General features: G+C 36.2%; 1 protein-coding gene across 1 annotated transcript in view; it reads left to right on the top strand.

Moving 5' to 3' along the window:
- Aldh7a1 (aldehyde dehydrogenase 7 family member A1) overlaps window positions 1–26760 on the top strand; it is a 36236-nt gene extending 9476 nt beyond the window's left edge. Inside the window, exons 4-18 of the mRNA XM_078048178.1 lie at window positions 816–896; window positions 1209–1332; window positions 4804–4936; window positions 5734–5778; window positions 6699–6776; window positions 9206–9303; window positions 13645–13686; window positions 15518–15612; window positions 17622–17706; window positions 18974–19080; window positions 21241–21357; window positions 22738–22835; window positions 23008–23081; window positions 24963–25038; window positions 26590–26760. Coding sequence (XP_077904304.1) covers window positions 816–896; window positions 1209–1332; window positions 4804–4936; window positions 5734–5778; window positions 6699–6776; window positions 9206–9303; window positions 13645–13686; window positions 15518–15612; window positions 17622–17706; window positions 18974–19080; window positions 21241–21357; window positions 22738–22835; window positions 23008–23081; window positions 24963–25038; window positions 26590–26644 — 1308 coding nt within the window. The 3' untranslated portion in view covers window positions 26645–26760. The remainder of the gene's footprint in view (window positions 1–815; window positions 897–1208; window positions 1333–4803; window positions 4937–5733; window positions 5779–6698; window positions 6777–9205; window positions 9304–13644; window positions 13687–15517; window positions 15613–17621; window positions 17707–18973; window positions 19081–21240; window positions 21358–22737; window positions 22836–23007; window positions 23082–24962; window positions 25039–26589) is intronic.
- The last annotated feature ends 236 nt before the right edge of the window (window positions 26761–26996 follow it).

The raw sequence follows: 26996 nt of genomic DNA on the forward strand, positions 1-26996 counted from the left end.
TTATTTATTTATATTCGGTGCTGAGAATCGAACCCAGTGCCTCACACATGCCAGGCAAGTGCACTACCGCTGAGCCCCAGCTCCAGTCCAACATTACAATTCTTTTTTTTTTTTAATTTATTTTTTAGTTGGACACAATATCTTTTTTTATTTATTTGTATGTGGTGCTGAGGATCCAACCCAGGGCCTCACCTGTGCTAGGCAAGCTCTCTATCGCTGAGCCACAACCCCAGCCAATTACAATTCTTAATACACATATATACCACAATTTTTCATATCTCTGTTTGTATATAAGGTATGTTGACACCCAATTCAAGTCTTCATACATGTACTTTGTATAATGATGTCCATCACATTCCACCATCCTTGCTAATCCCCTTCCCCTCCCCTTTCCCTCCCACCCCTCTTCCCTATCTAGAATTAATCTAATCCCTGGCCCTTTTTTATTTTTCATTTTGAGACAGGGTCTCATTAAGCTGCTTAGGGCCTCATTAAGTTGCTAAGGCTGGCTTTGAACTCACTATTCTCCTGCCTCAGCCTCCTTAGCTGCTGGGATTATAGGCATGTGCCACCATGCCCTGCAACAATTTGTAATATTTTGTTGTCTTTTCACCCCTGCAACTTCTAGTAGATATGAGCCCCATGAGTGCCTTGCATTTATTTTAGCTGCTGTGTTTAGTCATAGCACAGTCTTGATGTAATCAAAAAGTCTTCTTTGGTGTGATTGTATTTTGTTCTACAGTGTACAAGTAGCACTGTTATAGACATGAATTTATCCTTTGGGTCAGAACACTAAAATTCTATTGTTTTCTTAGATCCCTGCTCCGAAGAGAGGAGAAATAGTAAGGCAGATTGGCGATGCCTTGAGGGAGAAGATCCAAGTACTGGGAAACCTGGTAATGTTTTGTAGTATATATACAATCCTTGGAGTAGAGAATAAAGCTGTCATGCATATTTGATATGATTGTGATTTTTGAGTTTATACATTTCAGAATCTTTTCTTTAGAGGAAAGATTTATGAGATGGACAGTAAAAATTAAAGAAAATTCTTCAGTTTTAAAATTCTGCCGAAAAAAGGAACAGACTTTCTTCAGTTTGTTTCTGTCACAAAATAGACATGAAATAATGTTTTACTTTTGCCCACCTCAGTTTAATGTTTAAAGTGTTAATTCTGTTGGAAAAATCCTGCTTGGCTTTTTAATTTTTAGGTGTCTTTGGAGATGGGGAAAATCCTGGTGGAAGGTGTGGGAGAAGTTCAAGAGTACGTGGATATTTGTGATTATGCTGTTGGCTTGTCCCGTATGATTGGGGGACCCATCTTGCCTTCGGAAAGTAAGCCATGTGTCAGTTAAGCTGAATCTACTCTGATAGAACTCTAGAAATGCTTTGGATGGGAATAATTTGCAAAAAAGGAATTGCAAGTGGAATGTAAATATGTGAATAGGTCTTCAATCTTTCTATGAAATGCAAATTAAGGCAAATAAAAACAAGAGATCCAGAATACCCCACCCTGACCTGCCTGCTGGGAATTGAACCTGGGCCTCACACAAAGTGGGTGCTAGGCAGGTGCTACCATTGAGCTGCATCCCCATTCCATTTTGATTTGTTGCAAAGATAAAACTCAGTGTGGTGAGTACATGAGTGGTATACTTTTAACACATCTAGAAATCAATTGGGAAATACACCCAGAGTCTTAAATTTGAAGTCAATTTTAATACTATATCTAAAATGTGACAAAAATTTATGCATAAAGGTGTTTAGCTGGTTGTGGTGGTGGATGCTTGTAATCCTGGTGACTCGGGAGGCTGAGGCAAGAGGATTGCAAGTTCAAAGCCAGCCTCAACAACTTGGAAAGGCCCTAAGAAACTTAGTGAGATCCTGTCTCAATATAAAAAAATAAGAAGGGCTGGGGATGTGACTCAGTGTATAATTATGATGGTACAAAAAATAATAAATAAAAAGGGCTGGGGATGTAGGTTAGTGCTAAATTGCCTCTAGGTTCAATCCCCAGTACCAAAAAAAAAAAAAAAAAAAAAAGTGTGCATTATAGATATCAATAGAATATACTAAAAATGACTTAAATGCCTAATTCTAAGGTAAACATTAAACTAATTTTGGTGGAATATTAGCATGTCTTAAAGATGTTAATGAAGATTGTCTTCTCACCCCACACTTTTATTGAAAGATTGCATTTACTTATTTTTATTTATTCATTTTAAAATTTTTTAAATTTGTTCTTTTTAGTTATACATGATAGTAGAATATATTTTGACATATTATATATACATGGAGTATAACTTCCCATTCTTGTGGTTGTACATGATGTGGAGTTACACTGATTGTATATTCACATGTGAACATAGGAAAGTTATGTCTAATTCATTCTACTGCCTTTCCTATTCCCATCTCCCTCCCTTCCCTTTATTCCCCTTTGTCTAATCCAAAGTATTTCTGACTTTCCTTCCCCCTTCATTATTGTGTGTTAGCATCTGTGTATGGGAGAGAATATTTGGTCTTTAGTTTTTTGGGAATTTCTTATTTCACTTAGCATGATAGTCTCCAGTTCCATCCATTTACTGGCAAATGCCATAATTTAATTTCTCTTTGTGGCTGAGTATTCCATTGTGTATGTATACCACACTTTCTTTGTCCATCCATTGAAGGGCATCTAGGCTGGTTTCATAGCTTAGCTATTGTGAACTGAGCTGCTATAAACATTGATGTGGCTGTATCACTATACTGTGTTGATTTTAAGTCCTTTGGGTATAAACTAAGGAGTGGGATAACTGGGTCAAAATGATAGTTGCATTTAAATAATATGAATAGCAGAAAATCAGAAAAGGGTAAAAGATGAAAAGTTTCACTATCTATAACAACCCATGGAAAAAGTGAACATTTTTGATTTCTTGTGTATCTTTTTAGAACTTTAGTTCACATACAGGTAAATAGGTGGTGTTGTTTTTGAAAATGGAAAATTATTCATTCTGTTCTGTACTTTTTTCCTACTTCATACATCTTGGAAATTGTTTCACATTTATATGGTAAGAAGCTTCCTTCATTTTTTGGTCACTATTTTGCTTTAAGGTTGTTATAATTTAGCTGTGTTTCAAATGGTGGATATTTAGGGTATATTTAATTTTTTCTATTACAAACTATGGGGCAAAGACCAGCCTTGTACTTTGATCATGTTTTACTGATGAGAATGAGAGCTTATACATTGGTAATGTTTGCAGTGTTGATGGACCAAAACAGGTAACTGCATCTGCTTTGATAGTACAAGGGATTGAAGTATGCTCAAGGGTATACTAGTGATGATTTCTATAAGTGGTAGAATTATTGAGGTGTTACTATTTTCTGTATTTTATAAAATTTTCCTAGGTATTATTACATTTATAATCAAGAAAAATTCTTTTTACAATAAAGTTTAATTTTTTGGAATGTTGGACAAATTCCTTGCTTGTAGAGAGTCCAAGCCTTTTTAATTTAATTTAATTTTTTTTTGTACTTGGGATTGAACCTAGGGGCACCCCATCACTGAGCTATATCCCTAGCCCATTTTACTTTTTATCTTAAGATAGGGTCTTGCTAAGTTGCTGAGGCTGGCCTTGTACTTATGAGCCTCTTTGGTTGCTAGGATTATAGGTATGTGCCACCATGCCTGGCTAGAGAAGCCCTTTTATTAAGTGAATTGTTAATGACCTTAATTAAATGTATAAAAACAATTCTTACTATTCAAGATTAATTTTATGTCATTGAACACTTAAAAGAGGTTCCTCCAGTTTAAAAAGTTAGTACACTGTCAATTTGGGAAGTATACACATGCAAGCAAGAAACTTTTTTGATCTGTGATGCTCTTGGTGTCTGACTCACCAATTATAATCGTTTTCAATCAGATCTATCTATCCATCCACACTTTTAAAATTTTGAGACAGAGTCTTGCTGAGTTACTTAGGCTGCCCTCAAATTTCTTGTCCTACTGCTGGTAGCTGGGTAGCTGGGATCAGAGGTGTGCACCACTGTGTCCCAGCCTAAAGATTGTATTTAATACATAAATACTTCTATTTGTATTTTTAATTTTCCTGTAGTGAATGTAAGTCTTTGGTAACATATTCATTCAACATTAGCCTATAAATGATCCGCCTTGTCTCGAATGTGAAAAGGATTGAAGCCCACTTCAACTGGCAACATTAAAAAGCCTTAAAAGGCACAAATTCTGTATTCTGGTCATGTTATGTCTTTTGTGATCACATCTCTTAGGGCACCTCTTAACACCTCTCTGAAATTTCCTTGTCTCCAGATAGGATCAATAACTGCCCTGATGTATGTACTTCCTGTGAGTTTCAGAGATACAATGAGTAGCCTTATGGTTTATAAAGAATATTATAGTGATAAACACTTCTGTTTTACATTAAGAATGTACTCGTTGCTGGGCACGGTGGCACAAGCCTGTAATCCCAGTGGCTCTGGAGGTTGGGGCAGGAGGATTGAGAGTTCAAAGCCAGCCTCAGTAAAAGCAAGGTGCTAAGCAACTCAGTGAGATCTTGTCTCTAAATAAAATACAAAATAGGGCTGGGGATGTGACTCAATGGTTGCATGCCCCTGAATTCAATCCCCAATACCAAAAAAAAAAGTACTCATATTCAATGCTGTGTAAAGTGATCCATTACAAGGCACCTGGAATTTCTCCTGGTCTGGAATATGTACTTTTGTTCTGAAAATGAAAGATTTCAGATATTATTCTTATTAATTCATATGCATTAAATCAATGTGCTTGAGCATGTTCTGTATCTTCCCCCATCTCAGGACCTGGCCATGCACTTATTGAACAGTGGAATCCTGTAGGTCTGGTTGGAATCATCACTGCATTCAATTTCCCTGTGGCAGTGTATGGCTGGAATAATGCCATTGCAATGATCACTGGGAATGTCTGTCTTTGGTAAGATCTGCTCACTTCCCTGCCCAGCAGTAAGAAGCTGATAAAAGTGGTCATTTTCATGAACTATTAAAAACATTTAAAATATATTGAAATGTTTTCAATACTTACTCTTTCAGTTAACATTGTCATGTGTGCTAGTCAGGAAGCACTGATTTTTAATTATTCCATATTTTGCCACTGGTTATGTGACTTAGTTTTTTGGTACAGCACTGTCCCCCTTTCTCTCCCACCTTCATTTCTACCTCAAATGCATGTACTGTAATTCAATTCTCATGCTAACTACCCAGAGTTAGTGTTAGGCTCTCTGGCTTAAGGATTCAGTCCTTAGCAAAACTGCCAGTGCTTCAGATGTGATATCAAATGCTATCTTCAATTGAATATACTCAGATCTATCTATAAAACAAAGCATAGTTTCAAGGATTAATGATTTGGACCATGTTGCCAAAGAAACCCATACTTTAAGTCCAAATAGCTAGTTGTGTAGGTAATGGATTTCTGCTTCATTTGGTTCCCATAATTGGCAGAGGTTAGTGCAACAGATATTAAGCAGGTAGGTTCAAAGTCAAGTGGTGCCATTGTTATGTTCATGAAGGTTTTGTGGACCCTTAGACCCCAGAGACACCACCTAAAGGATTGATTTCTATTTCAGTTACTAGATTTATTTTTGTAGAATTAGAGCTTTATCAAAGACTTTTGCTTCTGCTTGATAATAAAAGGTATTTGTGGTTTTCCTAAAATCAAATTTCCTCTCTTTCTCTCTCCTTTTTTTTTTTTTTTTTTTTTTTAACTATGTCTAGGAAAGGGGCTCCAACAACTTCCCTCGTTAGTGTTGCTGTCACAAAGTAAGTGAGTGTGGCCTTCTTTTTCCTGGGTATGGCATAATCTTGAAAGGGTGATTGAAAGGTCCTGAGTTTTTAAATGATGTGAAAATGTCATATTTATTTAAGCATGGAATTTGGATAACCTTTTTCAACTTTGGTTGTAATAACATTTTTGTATCATTTTGCAGTTGACACAGCTCATTCAGAATCATGTCATTTATTTCTTTGGAAACATGCCAGATATTGACTTAAGTGTTGAACTCTTCTAGACATTTTTTTTTTAAATCACCTAGAAAAATAAAAACATCTTTAGTGGAGAAGAAATAGCCTGCCAATTTTAGAGCTATATTTAATAACTGTTGAACAAAATTAATAGTTCTGTGTATAGATTTCTAGTCAGATAATATTTTTATTTCTTTTGCTTAATAGACTGCTAACAAAAAGAACTGATTGTATTAATCCACTGATTTACCCAGTACTGTTTAAAAGGAATCTCATGTTTTGGTTAAAAAATTATTAGCATTTTATTCCTTTTTAAGAGCTTGTCAGCTCTGATGAGGTCATAAAATCATCATTACAAATCTATAATCTGGAATAGATGGGGTGCTTTTCTATGTAGGGCTGCCATGTGCCCTTTGGCAGAAAATACTTAATGATTATTTGAACTGCCTGAGCAATGCTTTATAAAGTCTTCTCTTTATGTTCAAAATGCTTTTTTTTTTCCTTCTTAAGATTATTTTATAAAGAAAGAAGGAGTTCTACCTATAAGTATTTGGAAACCTTATTTTTATAATATGTGAAGAGAAATTTAGTCTGAATGTTAAAAGGGTGGGAGAGAAACTTGGAAAAGGAGAGTGAAATGGTTGGAATTCATCCCTAATTTTAAAAATATGTCTTAAACTAAATTATTTTCTGTCTTAGTAATGGCTCTTTCTTTCTAGGATAATAGCCAAGGTTCTAGAGGACAACAAGCTGCCTGGTGCAATTTGTTCCTTGACTTGTGGTGGAGCAGACATCGGGTGAGTGAATTAGATGGAGACCATCCTTCTGTTGAGGGACCCCAGGATGATCAATGAAAATTGTCTTTACTAGAATAACAAAATCCAGTGCTGCACTGGAGTTGGGGAAGAGTCCTTCTATAGAGCCAAATTTGGAATTACTCAGGAAATGGACCAGGTAATATGGAGATTGTTGATATTTCTTGGGGCAAAGGAGTGAGAGTTATTCTCTTCCCACTCCTAGTGGCACCTGTCACCAGTCTGGTACAAAGGCAGGCCTTTCTCTTCCATGAGCATCTCATCACTCTCCAACAGCAGGTGGAAGAAAAGGGGACAAAAACTGAACATATGTCGCCTCTCCCCTATTTTTTCCAAGTTTTGCTGTGCCAAATGTTTAAAACTTTGCAAACATAAATCTATTGAAATTTCATTGGTCAAGAACTTATTCATGTAAATAGATTGTTTTGAAGCTATAGAAAACAGTAGAGCTCTCTCAAGAGCATCCAGCCTTGTTGATCTCACTTTTTTTTTTTTTTTCCTGAAGAATGGATAGGGGTGAAATATAAACATTCACCAAGTCCCTCCAACCTAATTATCAAGCTGCGCTACATTAAACCCAGCTCACTAATATAGGGAATTATTACACCCTAGTGACCCATGGGCCAAGAAACTTTCAGAAGCATTAAAAAAAATTGTTGAAGTTTATCCCTTGTCATTTATTTATTCCATATGTATGTTATGGTTTTTGTTTTGTAGACAGTAATGGAACGTACATATTTATGTGTTTTGAAAGAAACTTTGAGTCTTTCAAGAACTGTTCCATTTTTAGTTTCTTCTTGGGGTAAGGGAGAACTTACCAGTTAATTTGTTTTAAAATATTTAGGCATTTTTTGAGTTATAAAATTGCGATGCAGGAATTTGTGGATGAGACATTCACATGTGAAAGATGACTTCACTAGTTATCCGCTTAAGCAGAATAAAGTGTGTGAATATTTTAGAATATTCAGTGTTATGGACCATCATCATTATCTTATTCCAAAACAGTGATCAGCCCAGAAACTCAGACTCCACACTCTAAACCCACATTACCCATCATCTCCTCATTTCTCATCCCCTGATAATACTACTGGGATTTCTATCTCTGGATTTGCCTGTTTGGGATATTTCATACAAATGGAAGCATATAATATATGGCCTGGCGTATATATTTTGTGTCTGGCTTCATTTATATAGTATAATATCAAAGCTTGTTTAAGCTAGAATTGGCCATAATTACTCTGACCCATGATGAAAGGTTGTTATTTCCAGCGTAGACTTTGATGAGGTGAGGTCTCTTGGGAATCAAGCCTTGTAACCCATACTGTTGGGGCTAAAAGGTTAATTTCTCTCTGACACTTTTACCATACTTCTACTTACTAGGTAATTTTTAAAAGGAGCAGTAAGTTAGTCCTTTGTTCAAATAGTTGAGAATGTATTAGCAAAACAGCTCCCACATATACAATAAATAATGAAATATTATCTAAATTTTACTTAAAACATGAGTATTGTATTCTTTGATTTACTCTTGTTTTTGTAGTCCAGTTCTTCGTGTTGGCCTTGGAATGGGTCAGTAGTGTATATAGGAATATGTTAAGTAGAACCACTTTGAGTATCAGTGCTCATATTTGTGGGCTGAACCTGAGGAAACCTGTCTGAGTAGATGAATCAAGCTGTCTAGCCCTGCACTAGACTGATGCTCTTAACTTCCCTGCTTAGCTCAATTGAACTCTTTGAAGCACTGATCTATGAACAGAGATTCAAATCAATAGTACTGATCGCCATTCCTTAAAAGCAACTGGAAGTCCTAGCACAGCCTTTCTAAATCAGCTTCTTTGAGGGATCCTGTTGGATGCTTCCGTATAGCCATCTGAGATTTTAATCCTTTTTTTTTTTTTGATACTGATGATTGAATCCAGAGGTACTTTACTATTGAGCAACATCTCAGGCCTTTTTAAAATTTGAGACAGGGTCTTGCTAAATTGTTGAGACTGGCCTTGAACTTGTGATCCTCCTGTCTCAGCCTTTCAAGTAACTGGAATATAGGTGTGTGCTACTGTGTATGGCACTATTTTTTAATTCTTAAGGAATTATATAGTAGATTGTGCATTTGAAAAACAACTTACATGCTCATAAAGGAAATACTAGAAGGATATTGTCCAGTCACCCACTCGATGCAGGAAGATTTTTCTTATTTAACTAACAACTTCCTGTAGACGATTTCTGTTTACAGAGAGCTCTCAGATCAGGTTATCCTCTTTTGTGAAAAATGTATTTCATTTTCCTGAAGGCCTTCCTTGTAGCCTTGATGGACTGCCTTGCCAGCGGCCCATGTCAGTGTTTTCTTGTGGCATTGGTAGGTACTGCCATCACTGGGTTTCTCTGCTTGGGTAACCGTGTCTGTTTCCCTGCAGCACAGCAATGGCCAAAGATGAGCGGGTGAACTTGCTGTCCTTCACTGGAAGTACTCAGGTGGGAAAACAGGTGGCGCTTATGGTACAGGAGAGGTTTGGTAAGTGTTGATTTCTGATGAGAATTTTAATTCTCTGAGAAGTATGGATGTGGAATATAAAAGTTGGCTTTTGTTTTGTCCATTCAGAGGGTCAAGGAAAAGCTGGTTATGTTTGAATGTCCAATAAAAGAAAAGGGTACAATTTTTACTTGAATATTAGGGGAATCTCAAATTTATATAGAAGAAATATATCTTTTTTTCTACAGTAGAAAATAGTAGAATCATATAAAAAAAGGATCTTTTAAATTCTTCTGGACATGTTTAGCAACTTAAAAAATAAATCACAATATAAATAAGACCAGTGAATGTGGGCTTAGGTCGTGGAGTGCTCACCTCCTTTGCATTCGCATACATAAATTGAAAGGGTCTTACAGACATAGCATCATGTATTCTACTTTATTGCTGGTTTAAGAATTTTTCAGGGGTATATTGACCAATTTTTATCTATTATGCTAAATTTGGATTCCACACTCAGCATAAAAGGAGACTTGAGTTAGTTAATGAGCTATTATTTTCTTATTTAGGCATTGCTTTTAAAAAACAAGTTTACAAAAAGGTATTTAAGGATCATCAAGATTGGGCTCCAGATGTGGCTCAAGTGGTAGCGCGCTCGCCTAGCATGCATAAGGCACTGGGTTCAATTCTCAGTACTACGTAAAAATAAAATAAAAATATTGTGTCCACCTAAACTAAAAATAAATATTTTTTTTTAAAAAAAAAGATCATCAAAATTTCAGGATACAAGGTCAATATAAAAATCATATTTCTATATAATAATGAATGATCTGAAAGTGAAACTTAGAAAGTAATTACATATATAATAGCATTGAGAATAATAAAACACTTAAATGTAAATTTAACTGAAGTTTAAGTCTTTCATGCAGGGTACCTCAAAGCATCATTGAAAGAAATGGGAAAATAGCTAAATAAATGGAAAGTTATCCTGTTTTCATTTTATAGAACATTTAGTATTGTTAAGATCTGACTTTTTTCCTGAGTGATACATAGGTGCAGTGTAATTGCTGTTAAAATCCCAGTTTCTTGTTCTGTAACAATTGACAAATTGATCTTAAAAATCCTACAGCAATTCAGAGGACCCCAAATAGCCAAAATGATCTTGCAAATGAAGAACAAAATTGAAGAACTCAATCTTCTTGATTTCAAAATTGAGTACAAATCAGGGGCTGGGGTTGTAGCTCAGTGGTAGAGTGCTCACCTAGCACATGCGAGACCCTGGGTTCGATCCTCTGTACCACATAAAAATAAATAAAATAAAGGTATTAAAAAATTGAGCATAAATCAATAGTAATCTATATTAGTAGCAGCATAAGGATGCACATAAAGATCAATTGAATAAAACTGAGAGTCCAGAAATAAGCCTTTGCAATGATTGCTGATTGGCTTTTTTTTTTTTTTTTTTTAAATAAGAATGCCAAGACATTTTCAATGGGGAAAGAATCTCTTTCAACAAATGATGCTGGGACAACTAAATATCTACGTACATTAGCATGAAGTTGGGCTTTTATCTCACCTCACCTTTTATATAGAAACAAACTAAAAATGTATAAAGACCTACACATAAGATTCAAGACTTTAAACTTTTAGTAGAAAGCAGGAATAAGTCTTTGTGACTATGGGCTAGGAAGTGCTTACTTAGATAAGACACCTAAAGTGCAAGCAGCAAAAATAAAAATAGAAAAATTAGATTTTATCAAAATAAAAACTTGTGTGCTGCAAAAGGTTACTAGGAAAAAGGTGAAAAGAGCAACCCATGGCAGGAAATATTTGTAAATCATATATTTGATGAGCAACTTGTGTCTATAATATATTGAGTACTCTTAAAATTCAACAATATCAAAGACCAGTAATACAGTTTAAGACTGGGCGGTGTATTTGAATAGACAAATGGCCAGTAAACGCATGAAAAGATGCTACCTGTTATTAGTGTCATTGCTTCCACTATAGGCTTTCATCTTCTGTTTCTCCCTGCCCTCTAAAGCATGTGTTTGTTGTCCATGTGTGTAGTACCATCAGTAGGTAGGATTATAACTTGTTAAATATGTCTGTGTATCTTAAGGTACAGATACTTTTTAGGGAAAGGCTTGGTGGTTAGGAATGTAGTTAAAGAGCATTTCACAGAAGACTGGATGGATGTAGAAAACACAGTTTTCCCTTTTCTGCCAAATATCACTTGTAGCCAGGTAGGAGAAGCTACTATCTTATAACGGAATATTTGGTTTTCTTACATCTTTTCTTAGCATCTAGCACAATGCTATGCTGTAGCCAGTAAGCTGTCATTAAATCAACGACTAAAGTAGAGGCTAGAACTGTGGTAGCGCCCAGAGGCTTTTGGCAGTAACAGCCCCGTCCCTTCATGATTAATATCCACTGGATGCTTAACTATTTGAGAGTGACAAAAGTGGCAACAGACTCTCCTGCTATCAGTTCTGAGAGCACAAATAAATAAACATTATTTTAAAGTGCATTTGAGGAAACTTATGTTCTAAAGAACAATAGGGTACATATAGCTTTAAAATCGAGGCAAATAAATCTCACATCTGTGCCAAGGCCAATGTCTCGGCTTGGCACCAGAATCACGAGGCACTCACAGCTTTGTAGGTTCAAACAGCAATTCTTTATTCCAGCTCTCACACCACCTCCACACAGGTCCAGGGGCAAACGCGTTCTTCTGTCTCCCGCACAAACCACCTACTCCACGAGGCTATCTCCAAATCCCATTTTAATCTCACGAGAACTCAACGGGAACAAGCAGCAGGAACACCCTAATCCCAGCAATAATCTTCAACTTCCAACTTCCCTAAAACCCATTATCTTAAACTGGCAACGCCTTAAACTCAAGGAGCCGGTTACTTCCTCAAACCTGATCAGCTCTAAACCCGAATCCGCCTTGGTCCTTGAGCAAGGTCACCTTATTAAAGCATGCATGCAATGTTCCATCAAATGTCCTCTAAGCAGCATGGGGTACGCTTGGCAAGGAAATTTCGATGCGTCATTCCTACTTGGTAATGGCCCTCAGCACATCTGTGTGCTGGGGAGAGTAAAGTGACAGTGGCATTCACATACTGCTATATTTCTTCTCTGGATAATTGGCATTGTGTGTCAGGATTCCTAATGTACATGCTCTTTGGCCCTGACCTAAGTAGATAATCGAATAAATAACCAATAATAAATATACTCAACACTGGAAAAGTAATATGTGTAGTCTGTCTCAATAATTTTTAAAATTTTCTGATGTATAATTATGATAAATATTAACATCAAATTTCCTTATTTTGATAATTGTACTATGCTGTGGCAAATAAATTTGGTATGTCATCAGAATAGAATACCGTAAAGTGATTCCCCCCCCCCCCCATTCGGGGAATAAAGCTCAGAGTTTTGTGTATGTGGTGCAGGCACTCTGCTACTGAGCTACACCCCCAACTCTGAACTTTTTCATCTTGCGAAATTAAAAATTTATTCTCATTAAACAGTAATTTCCCCTGCCCCTGGAAAATTTTTATATTTATGATTTTGATTACTTTACAACATTATCTGAGTGAAATTATATTTGTCCTTTTGTGACTGGCCCATTTCACTTGGTGTAGTGTCATTGAGGTTCATCTATGTTGTAGTGTGGGATAGGATTCTTTAAGTCTGTGTAATATTCTTCTATGTATGGGTACCACGTTTTCTTCACTTGGCAGTTGACGGATCCTTGGGTTGCTTCTATCTTTTGGCTCTGTGAATAAAACTGTTAAGCACGTGGGTGCTTGGGTAATTGTTTGAGTCCCTGCTTTCTCTTCTTTTGGTATATACCCTAAAGTAGAATTTCTAATATCATATAAAAATTCTGTTTAGTTTTTTGGGAAACTGCCATACTGTTTTCCTCAGTGACTGGCCCATTTTACATTATTTTTCTCTTAATTCCAAACTTAAAGGTTACAAGACTAGTATAAGGAATTCTTTATACCCTTTAACCAGATTCACTAATTGCTTATATTTTGCCTCAGTTTGCTTTATCACTTTCTCTCTCCAGCAACATATATGTACACATGTGTGTTCACACACATAGTACGTACATGTTATTGTTACTGTTAGTGGAATAAGTCAAAGACATTGTGTCCTTTTATCATTAAATATTTCAGGGTTTTAGAATACAGGCATTCTCTCATGTAAGCATGGTATAATTATCAAAATGAGGAAATTTGTTGGTAATATTTTATCATAATTATACATCAGAAAAATTTGAAAATTATTGAGATAGACTATAATTTGAAGATATACAGCAATGTGCAGTAAATACTGAATAGTAATTAATTTGTGTTTGTATTTTTAAAGGGAGAAGTTTGTTAGAACTTGGAGGAAACAATGCCATTATTGGTAAGGCTGCCCTTTTTTAGTTTTTTTGTTTTCTGTTTAACATAGCCACAGTAGCCATTTGAACATACAGAACTTGTTTAGGAAGTAATCCTTCCTATGTTATGTGAGCTGGGTCTTATTTCCATGTAGAAATTTTACTTATAAGGTACAATACAAGCTGAGGTTAGAGACAAAGATAACTAAGTAGGAGAAGTATTCATGTTTGGAGAATATAACACAGGATATGGAACCTGTGCACGAGATTTCCGTTGTCTGTACTGTGGCATTATTACTTCACGTTTTTCTTTGTTTTCTGAAAACTAACTGCATGTTGTTCCAGAATAACTCAGTCTTGCATGATGTGCTGATTCCTTTTAATTTCTGTAGCTGATCTTCTGCAGAGTGTGGGAGGTTTCCTGTTGGGAGGGCATTCTTCCTCAGGTGTTTTTTGCTAATCACTTACCTGCAGACCAAGAGATGATTTGCATCTCTTTTCATTATTTGAGTTTGGCACAAAAGGGAATTAGAAAATCACCCTAACTTCTGGACAATGTAATGAAAGTCAGTACGTTGAGTCTTAATAGAAACAGCTTTTGTGATAAAAAGGAAAACTTGGTAATTTCTATATTGCTGCTATCTTCATGTTTCTGTGTCTGTATATTTGTGGTGTTCATCACAGATTTAAAAACAGATGGCAAAGGGTTTGTTTTAGATGAACTTCTAATCTAGTTGAGATTATACTTAGTGAGCACTAGATGTAGTTAGCACTTGTGAACACTAGATACCTGCCAGGGAGTGTGTTCAGCTTTGGGGGCTGGAGGGCAAGTTGTAGGTCAGCTAGGTAACTTAGACTGTCTCAAAATGAAAAGTAAAATGGAAGAGGTAGTACCTCTGGATTCAATCTCTAGTACTGGGGAAAAAAGAATGTTGAAATAACACAACTAAAAAACAATGATGAATGAGAACTCTGGTCTGTTTGCACAAACCACTTTCTTAACCATAATGCTAGTCTGACAATGCTGTTTGATTGGAGGGTCAGGATTGAAGATGGAAGGAGGAACTGGCTGTAAGTTTCTAGAAGATATAAGAAAGGAGGAATTAAAAAAATATATAAATGGAAGGGTTATTCTTATAAAGATTATACTATTTTTTCTCTTCTGAGAGTAGATAAAAATAGAGAAGAATTTGAAAGTGACTTTGTATTGATCTCTTCAGAGGAATAGAGGAAGCTCAAAAGGGGCTTTTTCCATGTGAATTTTTCCATCAAGTGGAAGATAAGATCATTCCATGTAGTAGAGCAGAAAGCAGACGTTTTTCAATGATTTGAAAATGATTTGGAAAAGCATCTGCAGGATGGCAACAGGAAATTGACTAATGCAAGTGAGTGCTTGGGTGTTTCCAGAGCATGTTTTTTTATGGAGGTCTTTAATTGTCTATGAACCCAGGGACACTGGCATCAAAAGAGCCTGTGGAATTTAGATTGGAGGCAAATAAAGCTGATGAAGAGCATGATCGCATTACAGAAGAGTGACAATGACCATATAGAGGAGGTTCAGATAGTGTCAGAAATTGAGGAAGATGAAAGATGATGGGCTGAGAACGAGAGACTCAGTTTACCTGTGTATTTGGGTAAAGGTCATAGAGCTAATTGCTCTATTCTGTAATCTTTTCTAGAAGAAAAGTGTCTTCACCCCTAATGAGCACATGTGTATATGTCAGCAACGTGATCCTTCTTGCTTTATGATGGTTTTGGCATTCTTACTTTTTAAAGTCATCCTTTTAGACCACTTAGCAGATGTCTTCTCTGCCTGTTTCCTTGCACTGATGGGCATGTTGTTTGTGCTTCTCTAAGCTTTTGAGGATGCAGACCTCAGCTTAGTTGTTCCATCAGCTCTCTTTGCTGCCGTGGGGACAGCTGGCCAGAGGTGTACCACTGCAAGGCGACTGGTGAGTGTGCTGTGTAGTGCATGAGATTTTCCTGATCTTATACACCACATTTTAATGAATTATGCTGAATAGGTATCGTAGACATATTGCCAGAAAAATATTTTCTGCTGACATGGATTGCAAATGTGCGGGCTTGTTGCTCTCTAGTGCTTGAGGCGATGTTGATCAACCAGGTACTCAGTTTTTTCCCCCACCCCAAGCTAGCAGTGGTGTCAAAACAAATTGATGGGTATTACACTGAAAGGTGAGACCTATTTTTATTCATACTTGTAGGACAAGATGGACAAAATACAGCGTCACTTAAAAAGCTAGAAATTAGAAAAATTCTAAAACTCAATTAAAAAGTAGCCTCACTTTTTTTTTTTTTTCCCACTCATTTATTTTTTTATCTTTTTGTGGTACTGGAGATTGACCATAGGGCCATAGGCAGCCAGGCAAAGCTCTACTACGGAGCTGCATCCCCAGACTCATTTTTTTATAAAAAACATTTTAAAAGGTTTTGATTTTTGGCTTCAAGTCTTCAATTTGACTTGATGTGACATGGTTTATTGAAAACAAATGACTATTTTTGTGTTTTCTTTAAATATATAATCTATCTATCTATCTATATATATATACACACACACACACAAATATATATGCATAGGACAGATAATAATAAATGTATATAAGATGTGGTTTACTTGTAGTGTGTGGGATTTCTAAAGTTTAAACTTTAATGTGGTACAAAATCTGACCATATTTCCTTTTATTTTTTCCATTGTTGAGCTTTTCCATTGTTCCATTTTAAAAAACTAATCAAATCCTGAAGGAATTGTTTTTGAATTTTGCTCTCATTCACAATGAGTATGAACAAATTCTGTGGAAGATTAGCATAATCTAAATTAGAACAAGATAAAAGGTATATGAAAATTCAATCCTTATCTTTCTCACACTTTTCATACTTTTTCTTGCATTTTGCAAATGAAAATCACATTATTCAGTTGAATTCTTCAAAAACATCTATGATATTCATAGCATTTACAATTTATTAATTTGATTTACCATAAACATTACATTAAAACAAAGAAAGAAGCATCCTGTAGCTAATTATATCCTTAAGTAAATGATGAATTATGGAATGACTTGAGAGCCACTCATTTCTCTCTTCAGCCCACTTTTATTTTTCCTTTGGGGCTTGGAGCAAATATATATAGCCATGCTTTATATTTAGTGTTAAATATTAAAGAATGCTATTAATAATTGATCAAACTGATTTCCATAGCAACAGTGAGGTGTAAGAGAAAAACCTTTACAGTATAATAGACCACTTTGTGATTGGTTCTCAAAGTGACAATTCATTTGTCACAGGGACATTAGCCTAGAGCATGAACGGCTTGGCAGGTTTACCTCTGCTGCTAGGAATGTAGCAAGAGTTCACATCCCACACAGAGTGAGTGCATGGGTATCCTTGCCCGATTTAAGACCTTGTGCTGGAGATTTATGTTGTCTGAGACTGAGTGCCTGTGGTGACCCAGCACAGATCAGCCTGACCCAGCCATTGTGCTGAGACTTGTGGTTGCACTGTATTCAAGGTGGACTTGACTCTGATTAAGAAGTTATGGGTTGGGGATACAGCTCAGTGGAAGAGGCCTTACCTAGCATGTGTAGGCTCTGAGTTCAATTCTCAGCACTGCAAAAAAAAAAAAAAAAAAAAAAAAGTTCTAAATGCTTTCAAACAAATATAGGAATAATGGATTTGTGAAACTTTGTTGGATAGGTCCTTAGACAATTGATAAACTTGTGATTTTTATTCTAGTATCTACCTGGAGGAAATTATTAACTTCATATAGTTAATATTAAAATCAGAAATGATGTAATTTAAAACACATGTTTTTGCTTGCTTATGTTTTCAGAGATTACTATATTTTAATAGTATTAAAAAGCTATTAATACTATTAAAAAAAGTATTCATTGCTTAAAAACTTGTACATTTTGCTATTCCCATGAATATTTCTTTCTTCTCTTAGTTTTTACATGAAAACATCCATGATGATGTTGTAAATAGACTTAAAAAGGCCTACGCACAGATCCGAGTTGGGAACCCATGGGACCGTGAGTATCTGGTTCCGTTTTTAAAGATTTTAACAGCTTGTGTTAAAAGTGTTTCTGATCTTCTGAGTTTTTTTTTTTTTTTTTTTGTCTTCTTTTAGAGGCCTGGGGGAATATGAAGGAGATTATTGGGCATTTGATGAGACACATGTGCTGCTAGGTTAGGATCTAGGCATTTAATATATGCTGGAGAGTGAGACTTGGAGGTGCTGTTCAGCTGGGTTGATGTTTGATGAGCTTTTCTCCATTTACTGTTACCCTTGTCCAGGTCGACTGCTGTGTTCTCTCATGGAAGGCTGTAAGAGTTCCCTACCTGACTTTATCACTTTCACTGCTGACCCCCAGAGAAACCTGAATGATCATTTAAAATGTGTTCACTTTTCTGCTTAAAGTATTCCAGGGCCTTCTTATTGTGCTTAGACTAAAACTAGATTCCTTTTGATTCCCTCCTTCATGGGTTCCCAGTCTTGGTGATCTCATAGCTACCCACCTTCCCTCCAGAACTATGTCCACATTCCCCCTTGTTCTCTAATCTCCAGTTCTCCAACCTTCCTTGAGTTCTTCAAGCATTCCTGGCTCTTTCTGGCCTTCATCCAGCTCTTTCTGTAACTGGCTCTGCATAAAGTGCTACCTTCTCACAGAGGCCTACCTAAATCTTCCCTCCTCTGACCTGTGGTTATCTTTGATGCTCTTGTTTCCAGCAGCCATAACATAGGGCAGCATCAGGTTCTCCCCTTTGAATTTCATGAAAGCTATAGAGATTGTGATATTCTTAGGCAGTGCTCACACTGTAATGAGTAAACCAATCTTATTTTATTTAATTTCACTTCACTTCACTGTTTGTGGATCAACCCTGGGTCCTCGTGTATGCTAATCAAACACTCTACCACCAAGCTACACTTCTAGGCCTCTGATCCTGAACTTTTAATGCAGTATTCTGATTGATAGCCATTTTTCTAAAGCCAGGGTTGGCAAGCAGATTTGGCTCACCACCTCTTTGTATCTGCTGCATAGCCACCATGCTTTTTTCTATGTCATTTACAGTAATTTTCACAGTACAAAGGCGAGATCAAATAGTTGTAGAGTCACATATGGTATGCAAAGTGGAGTACGTTCGCTTTGTGGTCCAGAAAAAAGTTTCCAACTCCTGCTCTTAACTGAGAGGCTACAGGAAGGGATTATTATTAGCCTATTCATTTTGAAAAGCTGGTATAATAATAAAGTGATGCTATTTAGGGCAAAATGAAGATCATTCCTTTTCTCTCCCCAGCTAATGTTCTATATGGGCCACTCCATACCAAACAGTCAGTGAGCATGTTTCTTGGAGCGGTGGAAGAAGCAAAGAAAGAAGGAGGCACAGTGGTCTATGGGGGCAAGGTAATGAGAGCACAGTGGTCTATGGGGGCAAGGTAATGAGAGCACAGTGGTCTATGGGGGCAAGGTAATGAGAGCCCTGGGGTCAGGAGTGATGGCTTTTTTATTCTCTTTCCCTTAGGCACAAGCAGGTCTCTGAGACAGTTGGTGAAGGGTCACATTGAACATCCTTCTCCATGTCCCTATTACAGGGGGAAATAGGTTTTAAAAAATGATAACAGAAACCATGTGGAGTGTTTCAGGGAATGATGCACAAGAAGCTCAGAGTTGGGGCTGGGGTCGTGACTCAGTGGTAGAGCACTTGCCTTGCATGTGTGAGGCACTGGGTTGGATTCTCAGCACCACATCCAAATAAATAACATAAAGGTCCATCAACAACTAAAAAAAAAAAAAAAAAGAAGCTCAGAGTCCTGGTGGCCTTTGGGTAGGGACCCGAGGAGCTTGTATGGAAAGGAAACCTTTCTTTTATATCACAATAGAAGACTTTGTGTTCAGCACAAGAATCCATATTTAGTGGTCGTTTGAGATGTTCAGTTAAGACAGGAAATAAAAAATACAACCATAAGTATTTTATTTTAACTTAACCACTTAGAACTACATTTAATTTGTGATTCTTTTGATGTAGAGCCAAGGTATTTTAATTTATTGAAAACAATAAATTCCTATAATCCATGAAGAAAAAAATTTTCTTCATGGATTATAGGAATTTATTGTTTTCATCTCTGCAAAAGCTGCACCTCTAATCTGTTATCTATATAATTGAGTCTCACTTATTTAAAATTCATGGAAACTTGAGTCTTGCAAAGCAGTCTGACAGCAGAATCCTCCTCTCTAGTTTTATCATCAACACACCCACATCTTAATGGGCAGGGATGTGTATATATATTCATTATTTATTATTTTGGATTTTCTCAAAAGCATTTAACCCATTCTGTACAGGAATAGCTTTTATTCTTTAGTAAAATTTACTTAAGTTACATATATAATATAGCATTGTAATAACAAATACAGCTGCCATGCACTTGATCAAGAGTTGACTCTTGGTATACATATATGAATACACCACAGTGATACTCACCATCATGTACATCCATAAGACTAGAGTCCTAATTAGAATAAGATATATTTCATGCTTGTATAATCATATCAAAATGGACTCTTGTCACATATAACTAAAAAGAACCAATTATTAAAAAAAAAGAAAAAGAAAGTGACTCTTGGTAAAATAAGCTTGAAGGTTTAGAGAAGAATTTTAGAAACCCTCTAAAGGATTGACACCCCCACCCCCCAGCCAGAGCAGCTTGCTGTGGGCCTCAGAACATTTCACAGAAGGAAAGACAGTCACTAGTTAAGTGGAGGTGGACTAGGGACTTGGTTTTACAGAGGTTGGTTATGACGTTATATTCTTTTGGTGACTTCAGTTTTGTACAGTATTAATCTACTAGGGCTGCCATAACAAAATACCGCACACTGGGTAGCTCCAACAACAGCAATGTATTTTCTCACAGAAGGAGGCTTGAAGTTCAAGATCAACATGCTGGTGGGGTTGGCAGGTTGGTTCCTGGTGAAGTTTCTTTCTGGCTTGCAAATGGCCCTTTCTTGCTGTCACATGATTTTTTTCAATGGAGGGCACAGAGATTTCCAGTGTCTCCTCCTGATCTATGAGATGAACACTTTAAAACTATAAAGCAATAGGACACTCATTCCTATTGGATTAGGACCTGACCCTGCTGACTTCACTTATTTTCAGTAACTTTAACAACTTCCTTAAAGGTCCAGTCTCTAAATACAGTCACACTGAGTGTTAAGACTTCAACATTTGAGTCCTGATTCAGTCTATAAAACAATGGTCATACATCACCCATTTTATAATTAATTATAAAATAACTATTTGCAGCAGAGTTTTGTTAACATAACTTGTTTGTGACATGACATGGCTTTCCTCCTTAAACTCCTCCCTTTTTCTTTCCTTTTTTTTTTTTTTTTCTGAGCATCTAAGTTAGGAGCAAGAAATAATATTCACTGGGATGGAAGGTTGTTTTGGAGAAATAATTTACCTATAAGTGCTGTTTATTTTTTTCCTCATAAATGTAAGCATCCTTTAACTCCCAAGTACTAGAAAATGAAATGTTTTATTCCTTTTATTTCATCTTTCTACTCGAGGTTATGGATCGCCCTGGAAATTATGTGGAACCCACAATCGTGACGGGTCTTGCCCATGATGCCTCCATTGCACACACAGAGACTTTTGCTCCCATTCTCTATGTCTTTAAATTCAAGGTACAAACAGATTCTGTGTCTCTAGTCTAATGTTGAAATACATGATAAAACTAAGGGAAAATGAAGGTATATTAAATTTCAGTCAGCTTTTAAGAAGGTTTTAGAAAGTCACTTGAAATAGTAGAAATTGAAATGTTCAGGACAAACTATGAGATGAACACTTTAAAACTATAAAGCATTCCTAGCTAGGTACCAGAGAAGCTGAGATGAATAATGGACCTGTGTTTGAGTTTGTAGGATGTGTGACCCTCAATTCCTCTTCACCTTACTCAGCTGTGTGGGTCTCAGAGGCAGCTGCTCCTGACAGGAGGACTAGAGCATTCCATAGCCTGAGCACTGGGTACTTGTCAGCAGACAAGATGAGAAGATGTGGGGGTAATTTGAAGACATGCAGTTATCAACCCCATCAGGGGTAGGGGTCAGATGATGGCAGTTTTAACATGTAAAGATAATTCCCTGGCCTGAGACAGGCTCTGGCTTTGCCAACAAATGTTTAGAATTAGTTTTTTCAGAGATTGAATCAAGGTTTGAATGTGCTACTGTTATCAAAATATAGTGAGAATTGCACCTTGTTGCAATTATAAGATTGCATTTATTTTATCTTTAAATTATCTATTATTATTTCAAATATAGTGCTTAGAATAATTTCATGTTTTGTAATGAGAGTGTTTGTGAGCTTTTGTGCAAATTATTTACATTTAGTTTTATTGGGCTTCAGTTGGTGAATCTGTAAATTGGTGATAATATAAAACTTGTGTTAATATAAAACTTGTTAATATAAAACTTGTTTAATCCCCATAGGGTGGAGATTAAATAAATAAATGAATGTTAAGTGCATACATCAGTGTATTGTACATGATAGGAGTTCAATATATATTAACTCTTAGTAGCTTGAATGGAAGAACACACTAATCTTTGTTTCTTAAAGTATCATGGAGGAAAATATCCTTCAAGATATTACTATTAAAAATTATCTAAATTATAAGAGACACTGGGCATGGCAGCACATGCCTGTAGTCCCAGAAGTTTGGGAGACTGAGTCAGGAGGATCGAGAGTTCAAAGCCAGCCTCAGAAAAAGCGAGGTGAAGTGCTAAGTAACTCAGTGAGATCCTGTCTCTAAATAAAAATACAAAATAGGGCTGGGGATGTGACTCAGTGGTTGAATGTCCCTGAGTTCAATCCTTGGTAACCGCCCCCACCCCAAAGAAAAAAAAAAATAAGAAATAAATTATAAGAAAAATAGAATTAGTAACATGTTGACTGGTTTCTATTTGTACACTAAAATGACATTGGTATATCTCGTGAAATGAGTTTAACATCAGTGAACTTTGACCTGAACATTGTAGTGTCTTAACAGCTTCCAACACTTCTCCTTTTAGACTGAAGAAGAGGTCTTTGCATGGAACAATGAAGTGAAACAGGGACTTTCAAGTAGCATTTTTACTAAAGATTTGGGCAGAATCTTCCGTTGGCTTGGGTATAACTTTGTTTATTTTTAACATTTATATGTCTGATTTCTGTGGTGAATGGGTTTTAAAAGAATGAATCCATTATTTAGCATTGAGAGTCTTTGATTAATTGGGCTTTTGTTTGTGTTGTTTTTAATTTCCTATATATTGCTCTCACCATACCTCTCGTTTTACGCACAGACCTAAAGGTTCAGACTGTGGCATTGTAAATGTCAATATTCCAACCAGTGGGGCAGAGATCGGAGGTGCATTTGGTATGTAGAGAATCATTTCTCCTTTTCCAGGTTGGGTGGCAAAGGAAAAGCAGTAGTAGCTTTTAGAAAAGTTTGGTCCAGAAACTGAAGTATAATTTACATTCTGATGTAATATGTGATCTTACATGCTTGAAAGAGCTTATTACCATTTTTGAAATTATTACCCAGAGTTCTGCATCTTCTGCCCAGATGCAGCATTGGGTTAGAGCAGTGTCCCTTAACCCAAGTTACATGAAGCCCTGAAATGTAGCATCTGTATTCTAGGGAGAATACCCAAGACCCCAGAACTATTAAGAACCCCTGCTTCAACATTAGAAAATTTCACATAAAATATTCTGGTTTTTTTTTCAAAGTTGGCATAATAAATGTTAACTATATTTTCTTTAAGTAGATGAAATACTAGTTTGTTTCTCTTTACTGGGCCTTGATCCTCTTGTCTGTTAATAAGCCATGGCTTATTGATACTTAAATTTTGTAATGGTTAAAAAAAATCCTTCCCAACAATGGTATATTAAGTTTTACTTATTAAAAATGATCCAAAGTATAGTACAATCAGGTTGCCTTGTTTTTCAGAATAGAAGGAAAACAAACGTGCATTAATATCTGTAAGAGTTTATGTACAGTGGCATTCTTTTTATATTTTTAGACCTAACACTACAATACTGTTCAGAGTAAGACTTTGACAGAAGCTTCAGTTTTCAGTTTGGCCCCTCATCTCTGCCCTCTGCTCTGTGGTTGCTGGATGCGGAGGTGTCCGTCCACTCTTCTGTGGGCATTTGATCTCTTTTGTTTCCAGCTCATGCCTTGCTCTCTTCAATTGATTCTTTAAGCTTTCAGTTAGTTTCTTTAATGGGTTCACTATTAATTATACGGAATGGTGGTTTTCAAGTGGCATATTCATATATATATATATATATATATATATATATATAAATGCAATTTGAAAAACTTCACTCCTCAATACCTCCCCCATCATTCCTGCCTCCCTCCCCTTGATTCCCTTTCTGTACCCATGGTCTCCTTCTACTTTTATGGCTTTTTTTTTTTTTTTTTTTTGCCTGCTTTCCCCCTCTAGTGTCTACTTGTAAGAGAAACATGTGACACTTGTCCCTGAGTCTGGCTTATTTTTCTCAAAATGGTTTCGTTTTCCGTCCATTTTCCTGCAAATTAACCATCATTCTGTATAATTAATGTGTAAGTTTGAATATTTAGATAAATACATACAAGAAAATAAAATTAGATTTTCTATATCTAGACCTTTTTACTCTAATACCTTAGTTTAATGGTGTAGCTGGCGATGTGGCTCAAGCGGTAGCGCGCTCGTCTGGCATGCGTGCGGCCCGGGTTCGATCCTCAGCACCACATACAAACAAAGATGTTGTGCCCGCCGAATACTAAAAAATAAATATTAAGAATATTCTCTCTCTCTCTAAAAAAAAAAAAAAGACAGATGTAACCGTTTGAGTGGGCTTAAGCTAAGTAGACAGTAAAAATTTAGTATCATTGTAGCCCTACAATCCAATAAAGATTAAATAAGCTAACACATAAGAGTTATGTCCAACATTAGTGGCAATTTAGAAATTGCTGTCAACAAAAACAGAATAAAATGCTTTAACCATTTCTAAAATCAATATCCATCTAGTTTAATGGTATATATTTGTAAGAGTTCTTTAGCCTCTTGACATATTTCCATTTCTTTTTAATTCCTTATGCTTTATTTTCTATTTTACTTCCTTTCTGTTTATTTTAGTCTCTGTTTGTAGAGGAAATACTCTGGGCTAAATGTTAAATAACTGGTCAGGTAGCTCTAGTCTCCTTTTATCTTTATCTCGGTGATATCAAACTGGCCCAAAGATGTGTGTTTATTTTGTATTTCTGTAGGAGGAGAAAAGCACACTGGTGGTGGCAGGGAGTCTGGTAGTGATGCCTGGAAACAGTACATGAGACGATCTACTTGGTAAGAGAGGACTTTGGGGCCATGTTGGGCATGTGCTGTTAAATTCTACTTTCTGTTTTGTCTTTGTGCAATTTCACTTGGTTTGATTTTTCTATCATTCTACAGCTATCTTCTCCTAACAAGTTGATCATCTAATCCAAAATGCTCTAAAATCTGAAATAATTTGAGTGATTACAGTATGCCACATGTGGAAAATTCCACTCTTGACCTTATGATGGGTTAAAGTAAAAATGCAGGTGCACTAAAAATGCATAAAATGGCCTTCATGCTGTGTGTGTGGTATATATGAAACCTAAGTGAACTTCATGTTGAGCCTTGAGTCCCATCCCCAAGATGTCTCATGTACATGGCATGTGGTGCTATGTTTTAGAAAGAGCCCTGGGTGAAGAACCCAGAGGCACCCTTCCTAGTCCCTCTCTGCTTCTCACCAGCTCAGTAGGCTGGGCTGGGTTCCTCCCTGATGACTCCTTTTAGCCTCAGTAACTGCTTTCCTATCTGGGACTTCTGAGGAGCTTTAGATTTGGCTTGTTGAGCCCCAAACATGCACCCTCTTTGCTGGCTTTTCATTCTTTGCTATTTGCTTTTCTTGTGTACCCAAAGAGCTAGACAGGTAAATACTTAGCTATAGCTTTTCTGAATCCATTTAGTGGGGATACTTTTCCTCTTGGGAAAGAAACCCAGTGACTCTCAGGTGAGTAGTTAATAGGGAAGCTTCTAATTTCTAAATTATTTTATTTTCTTAAATTTTCTTTTTATCAAAATGGGAATATTTGTTTTTTTTTTAAAATAAATAATTCAATACAAGTTATTTAAATTATTTTTATTTTTGTGGTCCTGGGGATTGAACCCAGGAGCATTTCACCACTGAGCTACATTCCCAGTCCTATTTATTTATTTTTTGAGACAGGGTCTCACTAAGTAACTTAGGGCCTCACTAAATTGCTGAGGCTAGCCTTGAACTTGTGATTCTCTTACCTCAGCCTCCCTGGTTGCTAGGATTACAGGCATACGCCATCATATCCAACTCAATACAAGTTACTGAGAGATACAGAAAGATACAGTCTCCATATGCTTGAGTCCTGCTCAAAAGAAATGCTATGAGTAATATGTGTAATATGTCTTTCAGACTTTTGTGTTTCTTTTTCTTTTATAAAACTGGATCCATACTAACATTGTTTTGTGTCCTAAATTTTTTTCTTCACTAATTTAGTGTGTGTGTGTGTGTGTGTGTGTGTGTGTGTGTGTGTAGTTGTTTGTTTGTTTTTGTATTATTGGGAATTGAACCCAGAGGTCTCAACCACTGAGCTACGTACCTAGTCTTTGTTTTGTTTTTAAATTAAAAAAAAAATTTTTTTTTTTGAGATAGGATTTTGCTAAGTTGCTGAGGCTGGCCTCAAATCTGTCATCATTCTGCCTCCTGAGTAACTGAGTTTATAGGCATACACCTTTGTGCCTGGCTAAATAGATCTGTATTTTTTAATGGCATAAAAGTATTCTATATTATATTTATATACTACCAGTTATTAATTTTGTTCATTTTTCTCCCTCTAGTACCATCAACTACAGTAAAGACCTTCCGCTGGCTCAAGGAATCAAGTTTCAGTAAAGTTGCTTTCAATTGGCCTTATTTTAGTAAGGTCTTTTAGGCATTCCTGTAGCTACTCTGAAGAAGACCAAGAAAATTAAGATTTACTCTGAATAAATGCATCATCCTGAATATGACATTGGCTAATATCTTATGACTCCCCACTCCAAGCCCTGACTAAATCAAGAGATTCATTTTTTTTTAACTCAAAATATTTACAACATAACCATATTTAGTAAAAAATAGGTTGGATGGATTTTTTTTTTTTTTTTGTTACTAGTTGTACATGATCATTTTATAATTAGAGAAAGCACACACCTTGGTAGTAATCTGGGAACATATGGGATAAAATAGAGAACAAAATAGAAGACTT

The sequence above is a fragment of the Ictidomys tridecemlineatus genome, chromosome 1 (genome assembly GCF_052094955.1).
Source record: "Ictidomys tridecemlineatus isolate mIctTri1 chromosome 1, mIctTri1.hap1, whole genome shotgun sequence".
In the NCBI taxonomy this organism is placed as follows: domain Eukaryota; kingdom Metazoa; phylum Chordata; class Mammalia; order Rodentia; family Sciuridae; genus Ictidomys; species Ictidomys tridecemlineatus.